General features: G+C 41.5%; 4 protein-coding genes across 4 annotated transcripts; all 4 read left to right on the top strand.

The window, feature by feature from the left end:
- The first annotated feature begins 1,217 nt into the window (after window positions 1–1,217).
- LOC128380150 (tripartite motif-containing protein 16-like) lies at window positions 1,218–2,980 on the top strand. Its single transcript, XM_053339856.1, has one exon. It carries the CDS (start codon window positions 1,236–1,238, stop codon window positions 2,910–2,912), a length of 1,677 nt encoding a protein of 558 aa, XP_053195831.1. The 5' UTR covers window positions 1,218–1,235; the 3' UTR covers window positions 2,913–2,980.
- A 3,341-nt stretch (window positions 2,981–6,321) lies between these two features.
- Window positions 6,322–8,090, top strand: LOC128380148 (tripartite motif-containing protein 16-like). The gene has a single exon (XM_053339853.1). It carries the CDS (start codon window positions 6,346–6,348, stop codon window positions 8,020–8,022), a length of 1,677 nt encoding a protein of 558 aa, XP_053195828.1. The 5' UTR covers window positions 6,322–6,345; the 3' UTR covers window positions 8,023–8,090.
- A 3,198-nt stretch (window positions 8,091–11,288) lies between these two features.
- On the top strand, window positions 11,289–12,959 carry LOC128380134 (tripartite motif-containing protein 16-like). Its single transcript, XM_053339837.1, has one exon. The coding sequence runs from the start codon at window positions 11,289–11,291 to the stop codon at window positions 12,957–12,959; it is 1,671 nt and encodes a 556-aa protein (XP_053195812.1).
- Window positions 12,960–14,279: 1,320 nt separating this feature from the next.
- LOC128380127 (tripartite motif-containing protein 16-like) lies at window positions 14,280–21,034 on the top strand. The gene is made up of 2 exons (XM_053339827.1): window positions 14,280–16,111; window positions 20,983–21,034. Exon 1 carries the CDS (start codon window positions 14,280–14,282, stop codon window positions 15,957–15,959), a length of 1,680 nt encoding a protein of 559 aa, XP_053195802.1. The 3' UTR covers window positions 15,960–16,111; window positions 20,983–21,034.
- Window positions 21,035–23,001: the final 1,967 nt, after the last annotated feature.

Consider the following 23,001-nt stretch of genomic DNA (forward strand, 5'->3'; position numbering starts at 1 on the left):
CCCAAGTGGCCGAATCCTGACATTACAGCTGCATGAAACACATTAACCCTCGTGTCGTCCTCCCTGGTCAAATTGACCCTGTCTGTTTTGGCTGTTCCTTCTTTCCTCCCTCCCTTCCTTCTCTCTTTCCTTCCTTCCTCCCTCCTTTCCTTCCTTCTTTCATCCCTCCTTCTCTCTTTCTTTCCCTCATTTCCTTCCTTACTTTCCTTCCCTCCTTCTTCCATCCCTCCTCCCTCCCTCCTTTCCTTCCTTCCCTCCTTCTCTCTTTCTTTCCTTCCTCCCTCCTTTCCTTCCCTCTTTTCCTTCCTTCTCTCTTTCTTTCGCCCCTCCTTTCCTTCCTCCCTCCTTCCTTCCTTACCTTCCCTCCTCCTTCCTTCCTTCCTTTCCTTCCTTCTTCCATCTCTCCTTTCCTTCCTTCTTCCGTCTTCCTTCCCTCCTTCCTTCCCTCCTTTCCTTCCTTCTTCCATCTCTCCTTTCCTTCCTTTTTCTGTCTTCCTTCCCTCCTTCATCCCTCCTTTCCTTCCTTCCTTCTTCGTCCCTCCCTTCCTTCCTTGACTCAAGGACAACAGGAGGGTTAAGTGAGTGCCTCGGATCTTTGCAACAACTGTAAACTAGTAGTATTAGTACTAGTAGAAAAAAAATCACTTTTCAGATTCATTGATTTATACTGATCAAAAACTAAGGTCCATCAGCTGATCTGGTTCATTCATGTCCTTTGGGATGATGTTAATGTTTGATATGTGATATTCTGGATTTGACCTGTTTTATCAAAAGTCTTTCTTACAAGTTTATTGTGAGAAAATTATCATTAAGCCATTAAATAAATTGAAAATACTTCAGTATAATAACTCCCTGTTGTCAGTCAGGTGTTTTTTTCTAAAGCAATAAATATAAATTGATCTGATTTCATGGAAAAGTTCTATCTATCTATCTAAAAGGTGAAACACACAGTCCTGATTTAAAGTGCTCCTCCTCCTGTAGTGACTCATTGATAACTCCTCCCTCTTCTTCCTGCTTTCAAACACAACAAGCTCCACTCTGTGCTCACACTCTATTTCCTTGTTCCCTCCCCTTCAGATCTACAGTTTGAAGATGGGTGTAACCAACATGTGATGCAATACAAGAGCTGTCAGCCTGCATTTATGACTGAATCACATGTTGTTCAGATCAGATATCAAACTTGTTTGACTTCTCAGTAAGTGAAACTCAAACAGTCGTTGCCACTGAGAGCTGAAATGGCACAGAAAGGAGATCAGCTGGACCGAGAATCCTTCTCTTGTTCGATCTGTCTGGATCTATTGAAGGATCCGGTGACTATTCCCTGTGGACACAGCTACTGCATGAGCTGTATTAAAGGATTCTGGGATGGAGAGGATCAGAGAAAGATCTACAGCTGCCCTCAGTGCAGACAGACCTTCACACCAAGGCCTGTACTGGTGAAAAGCACCATGTTAGCAGCTTTAGTGGAGCAGCTGAAGAAGACTGGACTCCAAGCTACTCCTGCTGATCACTGCTATGCTGGACCTGAAGATGTGGCCTGTGATGTCTGCACTGGGAGGAAGATGAAAGCCTTCAAGTCCTGTCTGGTGTGTTTAATCACTTATTGTGAGAAACACCTTCAGCTTCATTATGAATCTGCATTTAAAAAACACAAACTGGTCGAGCCTTCAAAGAAGCTCCAGGAGAACATCTGCTCTCGTCATGATGAGGTGATGAAGATGTTCTGCCGCACTGATCAGCAGAGTATCTGTTATCTTTGCTCTGTGGATGAACATAAAGGCCACGACACAGTCTCAGCTGCAGCAGAAAGGACTGAGAGGCAGAGAGAGCTCGAGGTGAGTCGACTAAACATCCAGCAGAGAATCCAGGACAGAGAGAAAGATGTGAAGCTGCTTCAACAGGAGGTGGAGGCCGTCAGTCGCTCTGCTGATAAAGCAGTGGAGAACAGTGAGAAGATCTTCACTCAGCTGATCTGTCTCCTCCAGGAAAGAAGCTCTGATGTGAAGCAGCAGATCAGATCCCAGCAGGAAACTGAAGTGAGTGGAGTCAAAGAGCTTCAGGAGAAGATGCAGCAAGAGATCACTGAGCTGAAGAGGAAAGACGCTGAACTGAAGCAGCTCTCACACACAGAGGATCACAACCAGTTTCTACACAACTACCCCTCAGTGTCACAACTCAGTGAACCTACAGACTCACCCAGCATCAATATCCGTCCTCTCAGATACTTTGAGGATGTGACAGCAGCTGTGTCAGAGCTCAGAGATAAACTACAGGACATCCTGAGGGACAAATGGACAAACATCTCACAGGCAGTGACTGAAGTGGACGTTTTACTGTCAGAACCAGAAACAGAGCCCAAGACCAGAGCTGAGTTCTTAAAATATTCATGTGAAATCACTCTGGATCCAAACACAGCACACACACTACTGTTATTATCTGAGGGGAACAGAAAAGTAGAACGAATGAGTCAACCACAGTCTTATTCTAGTCACCCAGACAGATTCACTGGATGGGCTCAGGTGCTGAGTAGAGAGAGTCTGACTGGACGTTGTTACTGGGAGGTGGTGTGGAGAGGGAAAGGAGTTCGTGTAGCAGTCGCATACAAGAATATCAGCAGAGCAGGACAGTCAATTGAATCTCTTTTTGGAAGTAATGACAAATCTTGGGCTTTATATTGTTACACTAACGGTTATAATTTTTGGTTCAACAACATTAAAACTCTCGTCTCAGGTCCTCTTTCCTCCAGAGTCGGAGTGTACCTGGATCACAGAGCAGGTATTCTGTCCTTCTACAGCGTCTCTGAAACCATGACTCTCCTCCACAGAGTCCAGACCACATTCACTCAGCCTCTCTATGCTGGACTTTGTCTTCACAATGTTGGAGCCACAGCTGAGTTGTGTAAACTCAAATAGACAGAAGTCATTTCAGACTTCATGTGTCAGATTCTTGATTTTTGTCTCCATGTTTCTGAACTGTACAGAGATCGTCTGTCATGCTAATAGGGATTGTCAACACTTTTTGTACTTTATATATGTGTTGTTGATATATTCAGTTTTTTTAAATGTGACTTTTTCCTGTGTGTTTTTATCCATGGAGGCTCTCACTGCTCATCACCATGTTTTTAACCTTCACTGACATTCCTTCAGATGACACTGTGAACTTCTCTTTGTTCTAAATGTTAGTTTCATGTTTGTATTGATGTATTTGTGTCTGTTGTTTCTTAAACAGAGAAAACAGCAGAACTTCCTTCATCACAGATATTTAGTTTTCACCACTTGTGAATGTTCAATCAAACTGTACAATAATAATTATCATGATAATAATCAACCAGGAGATAATAATGATGTTCTTGTACATAGCTGACACTCTTGGTTAAACTAACTGGATGTTTGGATGAAGTCAATCTGTTCATGAAATCATTGAACAAGAGTCATTGATCAGATTTAACTGATTGGATGTGTGAACAATCTGAAGCTTTACATATAATCAATAAAGATGATTTTTTTTCCTGTCATCTCAGGATCTCATTCAAAGCTTCTGAAGAAAAATGTGAAACTAGAATGAGAATTTATTTGAGGCAGTTTTCCTCCAGTATTTAATTTTGTCCTTTGCTTTGGATACAGTATGTATGCTATTCTATTCTATTCTCTCTCTCTCCCTATATATACAAGAGCTTTTACACACTTGAGTTTAAATTTGGATTAAATAAAACAATTATCTAGTACTTTAGCTATATCAAAAATATATTTATACATCGCCTTGCATATGACTTTATATTGTTAAAAACTTCCTTAAAAACATAATTTATGAAAAATGTATAAAAAAATCCACGTAGATCAGATTTTGTGGGTGGATTCTCCATTTTCTCACCTCTCTCTCTCTCTCACACAAACTCTCTCTCTCTCTCTCTCTCTCTCTTTCACACACACACACACACACACAGACACACACACCAGTGAGGTCAAGTCAACATGCTTTACATGATTCATTAAAACACCATTACAACACAAAATGCCAATTAAATGATTGGACTCATTTTTAAAGTTCAAACAGAGACATAAATCCAGGAGAAGTAAGAGGTTAGAAATACAGCTGTACTACAAAAGCTACAAAGGAAATAAAAGTGCAGCAGAGAAACGGGCCAAGATCAAGACAAAAGCACTGATCGAATATCAACCACAAACAGACAGCTACAACTCCTCTCTCATGGGAAGTCTGCTGCTCTCGTCATTACTTTTTTAATCATGCTATACTTCTACAGGTATTGGATTACCATGAAATTCAGACTGCAATGATCCTCTGACTTCCTCTCCAGCACCACCATGAGGATGAGTTTGAAATATCTCCACAACTATGTGATGGATGAAATTAGTTTTTCATATTCATGTTACCCAGAGGATGAATTGTAGTTGTAATAGAATGAGCAACTGCAGATGTCTTTGTGTTATTATTAGTAGTACTACTATTTATATTTGTAGTTCATTGATCGCAAGTTATTCTGGGTAAGTGTTAGCTAAATGTGTAAATGTATGTCCTCTCTCCTTGAGTCACAGTTTTGTATTAACCCTTGTGTCGTCCTCTCGGGTCAAATTGACCCCGTCTTATTCTTCTTTCCTCCTTTCCTTCCTTCCATCTGTATTTCTTCCATCCCCCTTTCCTTTTCTCCTTCCTCCCTCCTTTCCCTCCTTCCCTCCTTTCCTTCCTCCCGTCCTTATTTCCTCCGTCCCTCCTTCTCTTTTCTTTCCTCTGTCCTTCTTTCCTTCCTTTCTTCTTTCCTTTCCTCCCTTCTTCCTTCCTCCTTTCCTTCCTTCTTAATTTCCTGCCTCCCTCCCTCCTTCCTTCCTTCCACCCTCCTTTTCTTCCTTCTTCCTTCCTCCCTTTCTCCCTCCCTTCCTTCCTTCCTTCTTTCATTTCCTTTCCTCTCTTCCTCCCTCCTTTCATTCCTTCTTCCTTCCTTCCTTCCTTCCTTCCTTCCTTGACTCGAGGACAATAGGAGGGTTAAAGCATTTCCCTCTCCTGACATTCACTACACCACAGTCCTCCTCTGTAAAAGCCAGAAAACATGCATTACTCCTGCAGCAGCTTCAGATCGATATGAGCCAACACTGCCCCCAAGTGGCCGAATCCTGACATTACAGCTGCATGAAACACATTAACCCTCGTGTCGTCCTCCCTGGTCAAATTGACCCTGTCTGTTTTGGCTGTTCCTTCTTTCCTCCCTCCCTTCCTTCTCTCTTTCCTTCCTTCCTCCCTCCTTTCCTTCCTTCTTTCATCCCTCCTTCTCTCTTTCTTTCCCTCATTTCCTTCCTTACTTTCCTTCCCTCCTTCTTCCATCCCTCCTCCCTCCCTCCTTTCCTTCCTTCCCTCCTTCTCTCTTTCTTTCCTTCCTCCCTCCTTTCCTTCCCTCTTTTCCTTCCTTCTCTCTTTCTTTCGCCCCTCCTTTCCTTCCTCCCTCCTTCCTTCCTTACCTTCCCTCCTCCTTCCTTCCTTCCTTTCCTTCCTTCTTCCATCTCTCCTTTCCTTCCTTCTTCCGTCTTCCTTCCCTCCTTCCTTCCCTCCTTTCCTTCCTTCTTCCATCTCTCCTTTCCTTCCTTTTTCTGTCTTCCTTCCCTCCTTCATCCCTCCTTTCCTTCCTTCCTTCTTCGTCCCTCCCTTCCTTCCTTGACTCAAGGACAACAGGAGGGTTAAGTGAGTGCCTCGGATCTTTGCAACAACTGTAAACTAGTAGTATTAGTACTAGTAGAAAAAAAATCACTTTTCAGATTCATTGATTTATACTGATCAAAAACTAAGGTCCATCAGCTGATCTGGTTCATTCATGTCCTTTGGGATGATGTTAATGTTTGATATGTGATATTCTGGATTTGACCTGTTTTATCAAAAGTCTTTCTTACAAGTTTATTGTGAGAAAATTATCATTAAGCCATTAAATAAATTGAAAATACTTCAGTATAATAACTCCCTGTTGTCAGTCAGGTGTTTTTTTCTAAAGCAATAAATATAAATTGATCTGATTTCATGGAAAAGTTCTATCTATCTATCTAAAAGGTGAAACACACAGTCCTGATTTAAAGTGCTCCTCCTCCTGTAGTGACTCATTGATAACTCCTCCCTCTTCTTCCTGCTTTCAAACACAACAAGCTCCACTCTGTGCTCACACTCTATTTCCTTGTTCCCTCCCCTTCAGATCTACAGTTTGAAGATGGGTGTAACCAACATGTGATGCAATACAAGAGCTGTCAGCCTGCATTTATGACTGAATCACATGTTGTTCAGATCAGATATCAAACTTGTTTGACTTCTCAGTAAGTGAAACTCAAACAGTCGTTGCCACTGAGAGCTGAAATGGCACAGAAAGGAGATCAGCTGGACCGAGAATCCTTCTCTTGTTCGATCTGTCTGGATCTATTGAAGGATCCGGTGACTATTCCCTGTGGACACAGCTACTGCATGAGCTGTATTAAAGGATTCTGGGATGGAGAGGATCAGAGAAAGATCTACAGCTGCCCTCAGTGCAGACAGACCTTCACACCAAGGCCTGTACTGGTGAAAAGCACCATGTTAGCAGCTTTAGTGGAGCAGCTGAAGAAGACTGGACTCCAAGCTACTCCTGCTGATCACTGCTATGCTGGACCTGAAGATGTGGCCTGTGATGTCTGCACTGGGAGGAAGATGAAAGCCTTCAAGTCCTGTCTGGTGTGTTTAATCACTTATTGTGAGAAACACCTTCAGCTTCATTATGAATCTGCATTTAAAAAACACAAACTGGTCGAGCCTTCAAAGAAGCTCCAGGAGAACATCTGCTCTCGTCATGATGAGGTGATGAAGATGTTCTGCCGCACTGATCAGCAGAGTATCTGTTATCTTTGCTCTGTGGATGAACATAAAGGCCACGACACAGTCTCAGCTGCAGCAGAAAGGACTGAGAGGCAGAGAGAGCTCGAGGTGAGTCGACTAAACATCCAGCAGAGAATCCAGGACAGAGAGAAAGATGTGAAGCTGCTTCAACAGGAGGTGGAGGCCGTCAGTCGCTCTGCTGATAAAGCAGTGGAGAACAGTGAGAAGATCTTCACTCAGCTGATCTGTCTCCTCCAGGAAAGAAGCTCTGATGTGAAGCAGCAGATCAGATCCCAGCAGGAAACTGAAGTGAGTGGAGTCAAAGAGCTTCAGGAGAAGATGCAGCAAGAGATCACTGAGCTGAAGAGGAAAGACGCTGAACTGAAGCAGCTCTCACACACAGAGGATCACAACCAGTTTCTACACAACTACCCCTCAGTGTCACAACTCAGTGAACCTACAGACTCACCCAGCATCAATATCCGTCCTCTCAGATACTTTGAGGATGTGACAGCAGCTGTGTCAGAGCTCAGAGATAAACTACAGGACATCCTGAGGGACAAATGGACAAACATCTCACAGGCAGTGACTGAAGTGGACGTTTTACTGTCAGAACCAGAAACAGAGCCCAAGACCAGAGCTGAGTTCTTAAAATATTCATGTGAAATCACTCTGGATCCAAACACAGCACACACACTACTGTTATTATCTGAGGGGAACAGAAAAGTAGAACGAATGAGTCAACCACAGTCTTATTCTAGTCACCCAGACAGATTCACTGGATGGGCTCAGGTGCTGAGTAGAGAGAGTCTGACTGGACGTTGTTACTGGGAGGTGGTGTGGAGAGGGAAAGGAGTTCGTGTAGCAGTCGCATACAAGAATATCAGCAGAGCAGGACAGTCAATTGAATCTCTTTTTGGAAGTAATGACAAATCTTGGGCTTTATATTGTTACACTAACGGTTATAATTTTTGGTTCAACAACATTAAAACTCTCGTCTCAGGTCCTCTTTCCTCCAGAGTCGGAGTGTACCTGGATCACAGAGCAGGTATTCTGTCCTTCTACAGCGTCTCTGAAACCATGACTCTCCTCCACAGAGTCCAGACCACATTCACTCAGCCTCTCTATGCTGGACTTTGTCTTCACAATGTTGGAGCCACAGCTGAGTTGTGTAAACTCAAATAGACAGAAGTCATTTCAGACTTCATGTGTCAGATTCTTGATTTTTGTCTCCATGTTTCTGAACTGTACAGAGATCGTCTGTCATGCTAATAGGGATTGTCAACACTTTTTGTACTTTATATATGTGTTGTTGATATATTCAGTTTTTTTAAATGTGACTTTTTCCTGTGTGTTTTTATCCATGGAGGCTCTCACTGCTCATCACCATGTTTTTAACCTTCACTGACATTCCTTCAGATGACACTGTGAACTTCTCTTTGTTCTAAATGTTAGTTTCATGTTTGTATTGATGTATTTGTGTCTGTTGTTTCTTAAACAGAGAAAACAGCAGAACTTCCTTCATCACAGATATTTAGTTTTCACCACTTGTGAATGTTCAATCAAACTGTACAATAATAATTATCATGATAATAATCAACCAGGAGATAATAATGATGTTCTTGTACATAGCTGACACTCTTGGTTAAACTAACTGGATGTTTGGATGAAGTCAATCTGTTCATGAAATCATTGAACAAGAGTCATTGATCAGATTTAACTGATTGGATGTGTGAACAATCTGAAGCTTTACATATAATCAATAAAGATGATTTTTTTTCCTGTCATCTCAGGATCTCATTCAAAGCTTCTGAAGAAAAATGTGAAACTAGAATGAGAATTTATTTGAGGCAGTTTTCCTCCAGTATTTAATTTTGTCCTTTGCTTTGGATACAGTATGTATGCTATTCTATTCTATTCTCTCTCTCTCCCTATATATACAAGAGCTTTTACACACTTGAGTTTAAATTTGGATTAAATAAAACAATTATCTAGTACTTTAGCTATATCAAAAATATATTTATACATCGCCTTGCATATGACTTTATATTGTTAAAAACTTCCTTAAAAACATAATTTATGAAAAATGTATAAAAAAATCCACGTAGATCAGATTTTGTGGGTGGATTCTCCATTTTCTCACCTCTCTCTCTCTCTCACACAAACTCTCTCTCTCTCTCTCTCTCTCTCTTTCACACACACACACACACACACAGACACACACACCAGTGAGGTCAAGTCAACATGCTTTACATGATTCATTAAAACACCATTACAACACAAAATGCCAATTAAATGATTGGACTCATTTTTAAAGTTCAAACAGAGACATAAATCCAGGAGAAGTAAGAGGTTAGAAATACAGCTGTACTACAAAAGCTACAAAGGAAATAAAAGTGCAGCAGAGAAACGGGCCAAGATCAAGACAAAAGCACTGATCGAATATCAACCACAAACAGACAGCTACAACTCCTCTCTCATGGGAAGTCTGCTGCTCTCGTCATTACTTTTTTAATCATGCTATACTTCTACAGGTATTGGATTACCATGAAATTCAGACTGCAATGATCCTCTGACTTCCTCTCCAGCACCACCATGAGGATGAGTTTGAAATATCTCCACAACTATGTGATGGATGAAATTAGTTTTTCATATTCATGTTACCCAGAGGATGAATTGTAGTTGTAATAGAATGAGCAACTGCAGATGTCTTTGTGTTATTATTAGTAGTACTACTATTTATATTTGTAGTTCATTGATCGCAAGTTATTCTGGGTAAGTGTTAGCTAAATGTGTAAATGTATGTCCTCTCTCCTTGAGTCAGAGTTTTGTATTAAAGCATTTCCCTCTCCTGACCTTCACTACACCACAGTCCTCCTCTGTAAAAGCCAGAAAACATGCATTACTCCTGCAGCAGCTTCAGATCGATATGAGTCAACACTGCCCCCAAGTGGCCGAATCCTTACATTACAGCTGCATGAAACACATTAACCCTCATGTCGTCCTCCCTGGTCAAATTGACCCTGTCTGTTTTGGCTGTTCCTTCTTCCCTCCCTCCTTTCCTTCCTTCCCTCCTTCTCTCTTTCTTTCCCTCATTTCCTTCCTCCCTCCTTCCTTCCTTTCCTTCCCTCCTTCTTCCTTCCCTCGTCCCTCCCTCCTTTCCTTCCTTCCATCCTTCTCTCTTTCTTTCCTTCCTCCCTCCTTTTCTTCCCTCTTTTCCTTCCTTCTTCCTTCTCTCTTTCTTTCCCCCCTCCTTTCCTTCCTCCCTCCTTCCTTCCTTTTCTTCCCTCCTTCTTCCTTCCTCCCTCCTTCCTTCCTTTCCTTCCCTCCTTCTTCCTTCCTTCCCTCTTTTCCTTCCTTCTTCCGTCTCTCCTTTCCTTCCTTCTTCCGTCTTCCTTCCCTCCTTCCTCCCTCCTTTCCTTCCTTTCCTTCCTTCCTTGACTCAAGGACAACAGGAGGGTTAAGTGAGTGCCTCGGATCTTTGCAACTACTGTAAACTAGTAGTATTAGTACTAGTAGAAACAAAATCACTTTTCAGATTCATTGATTTATACTGATCAAAAACTAAGGTCCATCAGCTGATCCGGTTCATTCACGTCTTTTGGGATGATGTTAATGTTTGATATGTGGTATTCTGAATTTGACCTGTTTTATCAAAAATCTTTCATACAAGTTTATTGTGAGAAAATCATTATTAAACCATTAATTAATGTGATAAGACTTCAGTATAATAACTCCCTGTTGTCAGTCGGGTTTTTTTCTAAAGCAATAAATATAAATTGATCTGATTTTAGGGAAAAGTTAGAGAAATACGGAGCCATCACCAAACCCTGACATAACAGTGTTGTAGATCTACATTAAAAGCAGTTGTAATATGGTGATACTTCACTGTAAATGAGGAAACACAGTTTTAATTGACAGTGGTACTCCTCGCCCTGATGATCCCTTCCTGTTCTTTCAAACACATCAAGTTCTCCAGTCTGAGCACTTGGGAGTCATCTCAGATCCCAAACACACTTTGGCACCAGAAGCAGAGGTGAGCATTGTATTCAAATTAGAAATTAGCTCCATCTATCTATCTATCTATCTATCTATCTATCTATCTATCTATCTATCTATCTATCTATCTATCTATCTATCTATCTATCTAAAAGGTGAAACACACAGTCCCGATTTAAAGTGCTCCTCCTCCTGTAGTGACTCATTGATAACCCCTCCCTCTTCTTCCTGCTCTCAAACACAACACGCTCCACTCTGTGCTCATACTCTATTTCCTTGTTCCCTCCCCTTTAGATCTACAGTGTGAAGATTGGTGTAACCAACATGTAATGCAATACAAGCGCTATCAGCCTGCATTTATGACTGGGTCACATGTTGTTCAGATCAGAGTTCAAACTTGTCTCACCTGTCAGGAAGTGAAACTCAAACAGTCGTTGCCACTGAGAGCTGAAATGGCACAGAGAGGAGATCAGCTGGACCGAGAATCCTTCTCTTGTTCGATCTGTCTGAAACTGCTGAAGGATCCGGTGACTATTCCCTGTGGACACAGCTATTGCATGAGCTGTATTAAAAACTTCTGGGATGGAGAGGATCAGAGGAAGATCTACAGCTGCCCTCAGTGCAGAAAGACCTTCACACCGAGGCCTGTCCTGATGAAAAGCACCATGTTAGCAAATTTAGTGGAGCAGCTGAAGAAGACTGGACTCCAAGCTGCTCCTGCTGATCACTGCTATGCTGGACCTGAAGATGTGGCCTGTGATGTCTGCACTGGGAGGAAGCTGAAAGCCTTCAAGTCCTGTCTGGTGTGTTTAATCACTTACTGTGAGAAACACCTTCAGCTTCATTATGAATCTGCATTTAAAAAACACAAGCTGGTCGAGCCCTCGAAGAAGCTCCAGGAGAACATCTGCTCTCGTCATGATGAGGTGATGAAGATATTCTGCTGTACAGATCAGCAGAGTATCTGTTCTCTCTGCTCTGTGGAGGATCATAAAGGCCACGACACAGTCTCAGCTGCAGCAGAAAGGACTGAGAGGCAGAGAGAGCTCGAGGTGAGTCGACTAAACATCCAGCAGAGAATCCAGGACAGAGAGAAAGATGTGAAGCTGCTTCAACAGGAGGTGGAGGCCGTCAGTCGCTCTGCTGATAAAGCAGTGGAGGACAGTGAGAAGATCTTCACTGAGCTGATCCGTCTCCTCCAGAAAAGAAGCTCTGATGTGAAGCAGCAGATCAGGTCCCAGCAGGAAACTGAAGTGAGTCGACTCAAAGAGCTTCAGGAGAAGCTGCAGCAGGAGATCACTGAGCTGAAGAGGAAAGACGCTGAACTGAAGCAGCTCTCACACACAGAGGATCACAACCAGTTTCTACACAACTACCCCTCAGTGTCACAACTCAGTGAACCTACAGACTCATCCAGCATCAATATCCGTCCTCTCAGATACTTTGAGGATGTGACAGCAGCTGTGTCAAAGCTCAGAGATAAACTACAGGACATCCTAAGGGACAAATGGACAAACATCTCACTGGCAGTGACTGAAGTGGACGTTCTACCGTCAGAACCAGAGCCCAAGACCAGAGCTGAGTTCTTAAAATATTCACGTGAAATCACTCTGGATCCAAACACAGCAAACACACTATTGTTATTATCTGAGGGGAACAGAAAAGTACAAGGAATGAGCCAACAACAGTCTTATTCTAGTCACACAGACAGATTCACTGGATGGGCTCAGGTCCTGAGTAGAGAGAGTCTGACTGGACGTTGTTACTGGGAGGTGGAGCAGAGAGGAGGAGGACTTCGTATAGCAGTCGCATACAAGAACATCAGCAGAGCAGGACGGTCAATTGAATGTGTTTTTGGAAATAATGACAAATCTTGGGCTTTAAAATGTGACGCTAACAGTTATAATTTTTGGTTCAACAAGATTGAAACTCGCGTCTCAGGTCCTGGTTCCTCCAGAGTCGGAGTGTACCTGGATCACAGAGCAGGTATTCTGTCCTTCTACAGCGTCTCTGAAACCATGACTCTCCTCCACAGAGTCCAGACCACATTCACTCAACCTCTCTATGCTGGATTTTGTATTTACAGTGTTAGAGCCACAGCTGAGTTCTGTAAACTCAAATAGACAGAAGTCATTTCAGACTTCATGTGTCAGATTCTTGATTTTTGTCTACATGTTTCTGAACTGCACAGAGATCATCTGTCATGCTAATAGGGATTGTCAACACTTTTTGTACTTTATATATGTGTTGTTGATATTATCAGTTTCTTTAAATGTGACTCTTTCCTCTGTGTTTTTATCCATGGAGGCTCTCACTGCTCATGACAATGTTTTTAACCTTCACTGACATTTCTTCAGATGAAAATGTGAACTTCTCTTTGTTCTAAATGTTAGTTTCATGTTTGTATTGATGTATTTGTGTCTGTTGTTTCTTAAACAGAGAAAACAGCAGAACTTCCTTCATCATAGATATTTTGTTGTCACCACTTGTGAATGTTCAATCAAACTGTACAATAATAATTATCATGATAATAATCAACCAGGAGATAATAATGATGTTCTTGTTCATAGCTGACAATCTCGGTTAAACTAACTGAATGTTTGGATGAAGTCAATCTGTTCATGAAATCATTGAACAAGAGTCATTGATCAGATTTAACTGATTGGATGTGTGGACAATCTGAAGCTTTACATATAATCAATAAAGATGATTTTTTTCCCCTGTCATCTCAGGATCTCATTCAAAGCTTCTGAAGAAAAATGTGAAACTAAAATGAGAATTTATTTGAGGCAGTTTACCTCGAGTATTTACTTTTGTCCTCTGCTTTGGATACAGTATGTATGCTATTCTATTCTATTCTCTCTCCCTCTCTCCCTATATACACAACAGCTTTTAGACACTTGAGATTAAATTTGGATTAAATAAAATAATTATCTAGTACTTTAGCTATATCAAAAATATATTTATACATAGCCTTGCATTTTACTTTGTATTGTTAAAAACTTCCTTAAAAATATAATTTATGAAAAATGTATAAAAGAATCCACGTAGATCAGATTGTAGGTGGTGTAGTGTATTCAAATTAGAAATGAACTCCATCCATCCATCTATCCATCTTTCTATCTATCTATCTATCTATCTAAAAGGTGAAACACACAGTCCCGATTTAAAGTGCTCCTCCTCCTGATGTGACTCATTGAAAACCCCTCCCTCTTCTTCCTGCTCTCAAACACAACACGCTCCACTCTGTGCTCATACTCTATTTCCTTGTTCCCTCCCCTTTAGATCTACAGTGTGAAGATAGGTGTAACCAACATGTGACGCAATACAAGAGCTGTCAGCTTGCATTTATGACTGAATCACATGTTGTTCAGATCAAAGTTCAATCTTGTCTCAATTCTCAGTAAATGAAACTCAGACAGTCGTTGCCACAGAGAGCTGAAATGGCACAGAAAGGAGATCAGCTGGACCGAGAAACAATCAGCTGTTCGATCTGTCTGGATCTACTGAAGGATCCGGTGACTATTCCCTGTGGACATAGTTACTGTATGAGATGTATTAAAGGATTCTGGGATGGAGAGGATCAGAGGAAGAAATACAGCTGCCCTCAGTGCAGAGAGGCCTTCACACCGAGGCCTGTCCTGAAGAAAAACACCATGTTAGCAGTTTTAGTGGAGCAGCTGAAGAAGACTGGACTCCAAGCTGCTCCTGCTGATCACTGCTATGCTGGACCTGAAGATGTGGCCTGTGATGTCTGCACTGGGAGGAAGCTGAAAGCCTTCAAGTCCTGTCTGGTGTGTTTAATCTCTTACTGTGAGAAACACCTTCAGCCTCATTATGAATCTGCATTTAAAAAACACAAACTGGTTGAGCCTTCAAAGAAGCTCCAGGAGAACATCTGCTCTCATCATGATGAGGTGATGAAGATGTTCTGCCGCACTGATCAGCAGAGTATCTGTTATCTCTGCTCTGTGGAGGATCATAAAGGCCACGATACAGTCTCAGCTGCAGCAGAAAGGACTGAGAGGCAGAGAGAGCTCGAGGTGAGTCGACTAAACATCCAGCAGAGAATCCAGGACAGAGAGAAAGATGTGAAGCTGCTTCAACAGGAGGTGGAGGCCGTCAGTCTCTCTGCTGATAAAGCAGTGGAGGACAGTGAGAAGATCTTCACTGAGCTGATCCGTCTCCTCCAGAAAAGAAGCTCTGAAGTGAAGCAGCAGATCAGATCCCAGCAGGAAACTGAAGTGAGTGGAGTCAAAGAGCTTCAGGAGAAGCTGCAGCAGGAGATCACCGAGCTGGAGAGGAGAGACGCTGAACTGAAGAAGCTCTCACACACAGAGGATCACAACCAGTTTCTACACAACTACCCCTCAGTGTCACAACTCAGTGAACCTACAGACTCATCCAGCATCAATATCCGTCCTCTCAGATACTTTGAGGATGTGACAGCAGCTGTGTCAGAGCTCAGAGATCTACTACAGGACATCCTGAGGGACAAATGGACAAACATCTCACTGACAGAGACTGAAGTGGACGTTTTACTGTTAGAACCAGAACCAGAGCCCAAGACCAGAGCTGAGTTCTTAAAATATTCATGTGAATTCACTCTGGATCCAAACACAGTACACACAGAACTGTTATTATCTGAGAAGAGTGAAAAAGCAACATATATGAAACAAGAACAGTCTTATTCTAGTCACCCAGACAGATTCACTGAGTATCCTCAGGTGCTGAGTAGAGAGAGTCTGACAGGACGTTGTTACTGGGAGGTGAAGTGGAAAAGAGGGTTAGGAGTTTATGTCGCAGTCGCATACAAGAACATCAGCAGAGCAGGATGGTCAAATGAATCCGTTTTTGGACATAATGACAAATCTTGGGCTTTGTATTGTGACACTAACAGTTATACATTTTTATTCAACAACATTGAAACTCCCGTCTCAGGTCCTCGTTCCCCCAGAGTCGGAGTGTACCTGGATCACAGAGCAGGTATTCTGTCCTTCTACAGCGTCTCTGACACCATTACTCTCCTCCACAGAGTCCAGACCACATTCACTCAGCCTCTCTATGCTGGAGTTCGGCTTAATAGTGTTGGAGTCACAGCTGAGTTGTGTAAACTCAAATAGACAGAAGTCATTTCAGACTTCATGTGTCAGATTCTTGATTTTTGTCTCCATGTTTCTGAACTGCACAGAGATCATCTGTCATGCTAATAGGGATTGACAACACGTTTTTCTACTTTATATATGTGTTGTTGATATTATCAGTTTCTTTAAATGTGACTCTTTTCTGTGTGTTTTTATCCATGGAGACTCTCACTGCTCATCACCATGTTTTTAACCTTCACTGACATTCCTTCAGATGAAACTGTGAACTTCTCTTTGTTCTAAATGTTAGTTTCATGTTTGTATTGATGTATTTGTGTCTGTTGTTTCTTAAACAGAGAAAACAGCAGAACTTCCTTCATCACAGATATTTTGTTGTCACCACTTGTGAATGTTCAATCAAACTGTACACTAATAATTATCAATGATAATAATCAACCAGGAGATAATAATGATGTTTTTGTACATAGCTGATACTCTGGGTTAAACTAACTGAATGTTTGGATGAAGTCAATCTGTTCATGAAATCATTGAACAAGAGTCATTGATCAGATTTAACTGATTGGATGTGTGAACAATCTGAAGCTTTACATATAATCAATAAAGATGATTTTTTCCCCTGTCATCTCAGGATCTTATTCAAAGCTTCTGAAGAAAAATGTGAAACTAAAATGAGAATTTATTTGAGGCAGTTTTCCTCCAGTATTTACTTTGTCCTTTGCTTTGGATACAGTATGTATGCTATTCTATTCTATTCTCTCTCCCTATATACACAAGAGCTTTTAGACACTTGAGTTTAAATTTGGATTAAAGAAAACAATTACCTAGTACTTTAGCTATATCAAAAATATATTTATACATAGCCTTGCATTTTACTCTGTATTGTTAAAAACTTCCTTAAAAATATAATTTAAGAAAAATGTATAAAAAAGTCCACGTAGATCAGATTTTGTGGGTGGATTCTCTATTTTCTCACCTCTCTCTCTCTCTCACACACACACACACACACACACACACACACACACACACACACACACACCAGTGAGGTCAAGTTAAGATGCTTTACATGATTCATTAAAACAACATTACAACACAAAATGCCAATTAAATGATTGGACTCATTTTTAAAGTTCAAACAGAGACATAAATCCAGGAGAAGTAAGAGGTTAGAAATACAGCTGTACTACAAAAGCTACAAAGGAAATAAAAGAGCAGCAGAGAAACGGACCAAGATCAAGACAAAAGCACTGATCGAATATCAACCACAAACAGACAGCTACAACTCCTCTCTCATGGGAAGTCTGCTGCTCTCGTCATTACATTTTTAATCATGCTATACTTCTGCAGGTATTGGATTACCATGAAATTCAGACTGCAATGATCCTCTGACTTCCTCTCCAGCACCACCATGAGGTCGATTTTGAAATATTTCCACAACTATGTGATGGATGAAATTAGATTTTCATATTCATGTTACCCAAAGGATGAATTGTAGTTGTAATAGAATGAGCAACTGCAGATGTCTTTGTATTATTATTAGTAGTACTACTATTAATATTTGTAGTTCATTCATTGCAAGTTCTTCTGGGTAAGTGTTAGCTAAATGTGTAAATGTATGTCCTCTCTCCTTGAGTCAGAGTTTTGTATTAAAGTATTTCCCTCTCCTGAGCTTCACTACACCACAGTCCTCCTCTGTAAAAGCCATAAAACATGCATTACTCCTGCAGCAGCTTCAGATCGATATGAGCCAACACTGCCCCCAAGTGGCCGAATCCTTACATTACAGCTGCATGAAACACATTAACCCTCGTGTCTTCCTCCCTGGTCTAATTGACCCTGTCTGTTTTGGCTGTTCCTTCTTTCCTCCCTCCTTTCCTTCCTTCTTTTGTCCCTCCTTTCCTCCCTCCCTTCCTTCTCTCTTTCCTTCCTTCCTCCCTCCTGTCCTTCCTTCTTTCGTCCCTCCTTTCCTTCCTTCCCTCCTTCTCTCTTTCTTTCCCTCATTTCCTTCCTCCCTCCTTTCCTTCCCTCTTTTCCTTCCTTCTTCCTTTTCTCTTTCTTTCCCCCCTCTTTTCCTTCCTTCCTTTCCTTCCTTCCTTTCCTTCCTTCCCTCCTTTCCTTCCTTCTTCAGTCTCTCCTTTCCTTCCTTCTTCCGTCTTCCTTCCCTCCTTCCTCCCTCCTTTCCTTCCTTCCTTCCTTCCTTCCTTCTTCGTCCCTCCCTTCCTTCCTTGACTCAAGGACAACAGGAGGGTTAAGTGAGTGCCTCGGATGTTTGCAACAACTGTAAACTAGTAGTATTAGTACTAGTAGAAAAAAATCACTTTTCAGATTCATTGATTTATACTGATCAAAAACTAAGGTCCATCAGCTGATCCGGTTCATTCATGTCCTTTGGGATGATGTTAATGTTTGATATGTGATATTCTGAATTTGACCTGTTTTATCAAAAATCTTTCATACAAGTTTATTGTGAGAAAATGATTATTAAACCATTAATTAATGTGATAATACTTCAGTATAATAACTCCCTGTTGTCTGTCAGGTGTTTTTTTCTTAATCAATAAATATAAATTGATCTGATTTTAGGGAAAAGTTAAAGGAATACGGAGCCATCACCAAACCCTGACATAACAGTGTTGTAGATCTACATTAAAAGCAGTTGTAATATGGTGAGATTTCACTGTAAATGAGGAAACACAGTTTTAATTGAACGTGGTACTCCTCACCCTGATGATCCCTTCCTGTTCTTTCAAACACATCAAGCTCTCCAATCTGAGCACTTGGGAGTAATCTCAGATCCCAAACACACTTTGGCACCAGGAACCAGAGGTGAGCAGTGTATTAAAATTAGAAATGAGCTCCATTGTTGACAAAAATTTCCCCTAGGGGATCAATAAAGTTCCTATCTATCTATCTATCTAAAAGGTGAAACACACAGTCCCGATTTAAAGTGCTCCTCCTCCTGTAGTGACTCAGTGAAAACCCCTCCCTCTTCTTCCTGCTCTCAAACACAACAGGCTCCACTCTGTGCTCATACTCCATTTCCTTGTTCCCTCCCCATTAGATCTACAGTTTGAAGATGGGTGTAACCAACATGTGATGCAATACAAGCGCTGTCAGCTTGCATTTATGACTGAATCACATGTTGTTCAGATCAGAGTTCAAAGTTGTTTGACTTCTCAGTAAGTGAAACTCAAACAGTCATTGCCACAGAGAGCTGAAATGGCGCAGAAAGGAGATCAGCTGGACAGAGAATCCTTCTCTTGTTCGATCTGTCTGGATCTACTGAAGGATCCGGTGACTATTCCCTGTGGACACAGCTACTGTATGAGCTGTATTGAAGGATTCTGGGATGCAGAGGAACAGAGGAAGATCTACTGCTGCCCTCAGTGCAGACAGGCCTTCACACCGAGGCCTGTCCTGAAGAAAAACACTGTGTTAACAGCTTTAGTGGAGCAGCTGAAGAAGACTGGACTCCAAGCTGCTCCTGCTGATCACTGCTATGCTGGATCTGAAGATGTGGCCTGTGATGTCTGCACTGGGAGGAAGCTGAAAGCCTTCAAGTCCTGTCTGGTGTGTTTAATCACTTACTGTGAGAAACACCTTCAGCTTCATTATGAATCTGCATTTAAAAAACACAAACTGGTCGAGCCTTCAAAGAAGCTCCAGGAGAACATCTGCTCTCGTCATGATAAGGTGATGGAAATCTTCTGCCGTACTGATCAGCAGAGTATCTGTTATCTCTGCTCTGTGGAGGATCATAAAGGCCACGACACAGTCTCAGCTGCAGCAGAAAGGACTGAGAAGCAGAGAGAGCTTGAGGTGAGTCAACTAAACATCCAGCAGAGAATCCAGGACAGAGAGAAAGATGTGAAGCTGCTTCAACAGGAGGTGGAGGCCGTCAGTCGCTCTGCTGATAAAGCAGTGGAGGACAGTGAGAAGATCTTCACTGAGCTGATCCGTCTCCTCCAGGAAAGAAACTCTGATGTGAAGCAGCAGATCAGATCCCAGCAGGAAACTGAAGTGAGTGGAGTCAAAGAGCTTCAGGAGAAGCTGCAGCAGGAGATCACTGAGCTGAAGAGGAAAGACGCTGAACTGAAGCAGCTCTCACACACAGAGGATCACAACCAGTTTCTACACAACTACCCCTCAGTGTCACAACTCAGTGAAGCTACAGACTCATCCAGCATCAATATCCGTCCTCTGAGATACTTTGAGGATGTGACAGCAGCTGTGTCAGAGCTCAGAGATAAACTACAGGACATCCTGAGGGACAAATGGACAAACATCTCACTGACTAGGACTGAAGTGGACGTTTTACTGCCAGAACCAGAACCAGAGCCCAAGACCAGAGCTGAGTTCTTAAAATATTCATGTGCAATCACTCTGGATCCAAACACAGCATACCCACATCTGTTATTATCTGAGGGGAGTAAAAAAATAACATATATGACACAAAAACAGTCTTATTCTAGTCACCCAGAAAGATTCACTGTGTGGCCTCAGGTCCTGAGTAGAGAGAGTCTGACTGGACGTTGTTACTGGGAGGTGGAGCGGAGAGGAGGAGTTTGTATAGCAGTCGCATACAAGAATATCAGCAGAACAGTAGGGTCAAATGAATCTCTTTTTGGAAATAATGACAAATCTTGGGCTTTGTATTGTTACACTAACTGTTATACATTTTTGTTCAACGACATTGAAACTCCCGTCTCATGTCCTGGTTCCTCCAGAGTCGGAGTGTACCTGGATCACAGAGCAGGTATTCTGTCTTTCTACAGCGTCTCTGAAACCATGACTCTCCTCCACAGAGTCCAGACCAGATTCACTCAGCCTCTTTATGCTGGACTTCGGCTTAACAGTGTTGGAGCCACAGCTGAGTTGTGTAAACTCAAATAGACAGAAGTCATTTCAGACTTCATGTGTCAGATGTTGTAATTCTTCATGTTTTTGTCTCCATGTTTCTGAACTGCACAGAGATCGTCTGTCATGCTAATAGGGATTGTCAACACTTTATTTTACTTTATATATGTGTTGTTGATATTTTCAGTTTCTTTAAATGTGACTCTTTCCTGTGTGTTTTTATCCATGGAGGCTCTCACTGCTCATCACCATGTTTTTAACCTTCACTGACATTCCTTCAGATGAAAATGTGAACTTCTCTTTGTTCTAAATGTTAGTTTCATGTTTGTATTGATGTATTTGTGTCTGTTGTTTCTTAAACAGACAAAACAGCAGAACTTCCTTCATCACAGATATTTTGTTGTCACCACTTGTGAATGTTCAATCAAACTGTACACTAATAATTATCATGATAATAATCAACCAGGAGATAATAATGATGTTCTTGTACATAGCTGACAATCTGGGTTAAACTAACTGAATGTTTGGATGAAGTCAATCTGTTCATGAAATCATTGAACAAGAGTCATTGATCAGATTTAACTGATTGGATGTGTGAACAATCTGAAGCTTTACATATAATCAATAAAGATGATTTTTTTCCCTGTCATCTCAGGATCTCATTCAAAGCTTCTGAAGAAAAATGTGAAACTAAAATGAGAATTTATTTGAGGCAGTTTTCCTCCAGTATTTACTTTTGTCCTTTGCTTTGGATACAGTATGTATGCTATTCTATTCTATTCTATTCTATTCTCTCTCTCTCCCTATATATACAAGAGCTTTTAGACACTTGAGTTTAAATTTGGACTAAATAAATAATCTAGTACTTTAGCTATGTCAAAAATATATTTATACATAGCCTTGCATTTTACTTCGTATTGTTAAAAACTTCCTTAAAAATATAATTTATGAAAAATGTATAAAAGAATCCACGTAGATCAGATTTTGTGGGTGGATTCTCCATTTTCTCACCTCTCTCTCTCTCACACACACACACACACACACACACACACACACACACACACACTCTCTCACACACACACACACACACACACACACACACCAGTGAGGTCAAGTCAAGATGCTTTACAAGATTCATTAAAACAACATTACAACAAAAAAAGGCAATTAAATGTTTGGACTCATTTTTAAAGTTCAAACAGAGACATAAATCCAGGAGAAGTAAGAGGTTAGAAATACAGCTGTACTACAAAAGCTACAAAGGAAATAAAACAGCAGCAGAGAAACGGACCAAGATCAAGACAAAAGCACCGATCGAATATCAACCACAAACAGACAGCTACAACTCCTCTCTCATGGGAAGTCTGCTGCTCTCGTCATTACATTTTTAATCATGCTATACTTCTACAGGTATTGGATTACCATGAAATTCAGACTGCAATGATCCTCTGACTTCCTCTCCAGCACCACCATGAGGAAGAGTTTGAAATATCTCCACAACTATGTGATGGATGAAATTAGTTTTTCATATTCATGTTACCCAGAGGATGAATTGTAGTTGTAATAGAATGAGCAACTGCAGATGTCTTTGTATTATTATTAGTAGTACTACTATTAATATTTCTAGTTCATTCATTGCAAGTTATTCTGGGTAAGTGTTAGCTAAATGTGTAAATGTATGTCCTCTCTACTTGAGTCAGAGTTTTGTATTAACCCTTGTGTCGTCCTCTCGGGTCAAATTGACCCCGTCTTATTCTTCTTTCCTCCTTTCCTTCCTTCCATCTGTATTTCTTCCATCCCCCTTTCCTTTTCTCCTTCCTCCCTCCTTTCCTTCCTTCCCTCCTTTCCTTCCTCCCGTCCTTATTTCCTCCGTCCCTCCTTCTCTTTTCTTTCCTCTGTCCTTCTTTCCTTCCTTTCTTCTTTCCTTTCCTCCCTTCTTCCTTCCATCCATCCTTCCTAGCTTCCTTCCTTCCTTTCACTCCTCTTTTCCTTCCTCCCTCCCTCCTTCCTCCTTTCCTTCCTTCTTCCTTTCCTGCCTCCCTCCCTCCTTCCTTCCTTCCACCCTCCTTTTCTTCCTTCCTCCCTTTCTCCCTCCCTCCCTTCCTTCCTTCCTTCCTTCCTTCCTTCCTTCCTTCCTTCCTTCCTTCTTTCATTTCCTTTCCTGCCTCCCTCCCTCTTTCCTTCCTTCCACCCTCCTTTTCTTCCT

Source organism: Scomber japonicus, chromosome 19 (assembly GCF_027409825.1).
Source record: "Scomber japonicus isolate fScoJap1 chromosome 19, fScoJap1.pri, whole genome shotgun sequence".
Taxonomy (NCBI): Eukaryota; Metazoa; Chordata; class Actinopteri; order Scombriformes; family Scombridae; genus Scomber; species Scomber japonicus.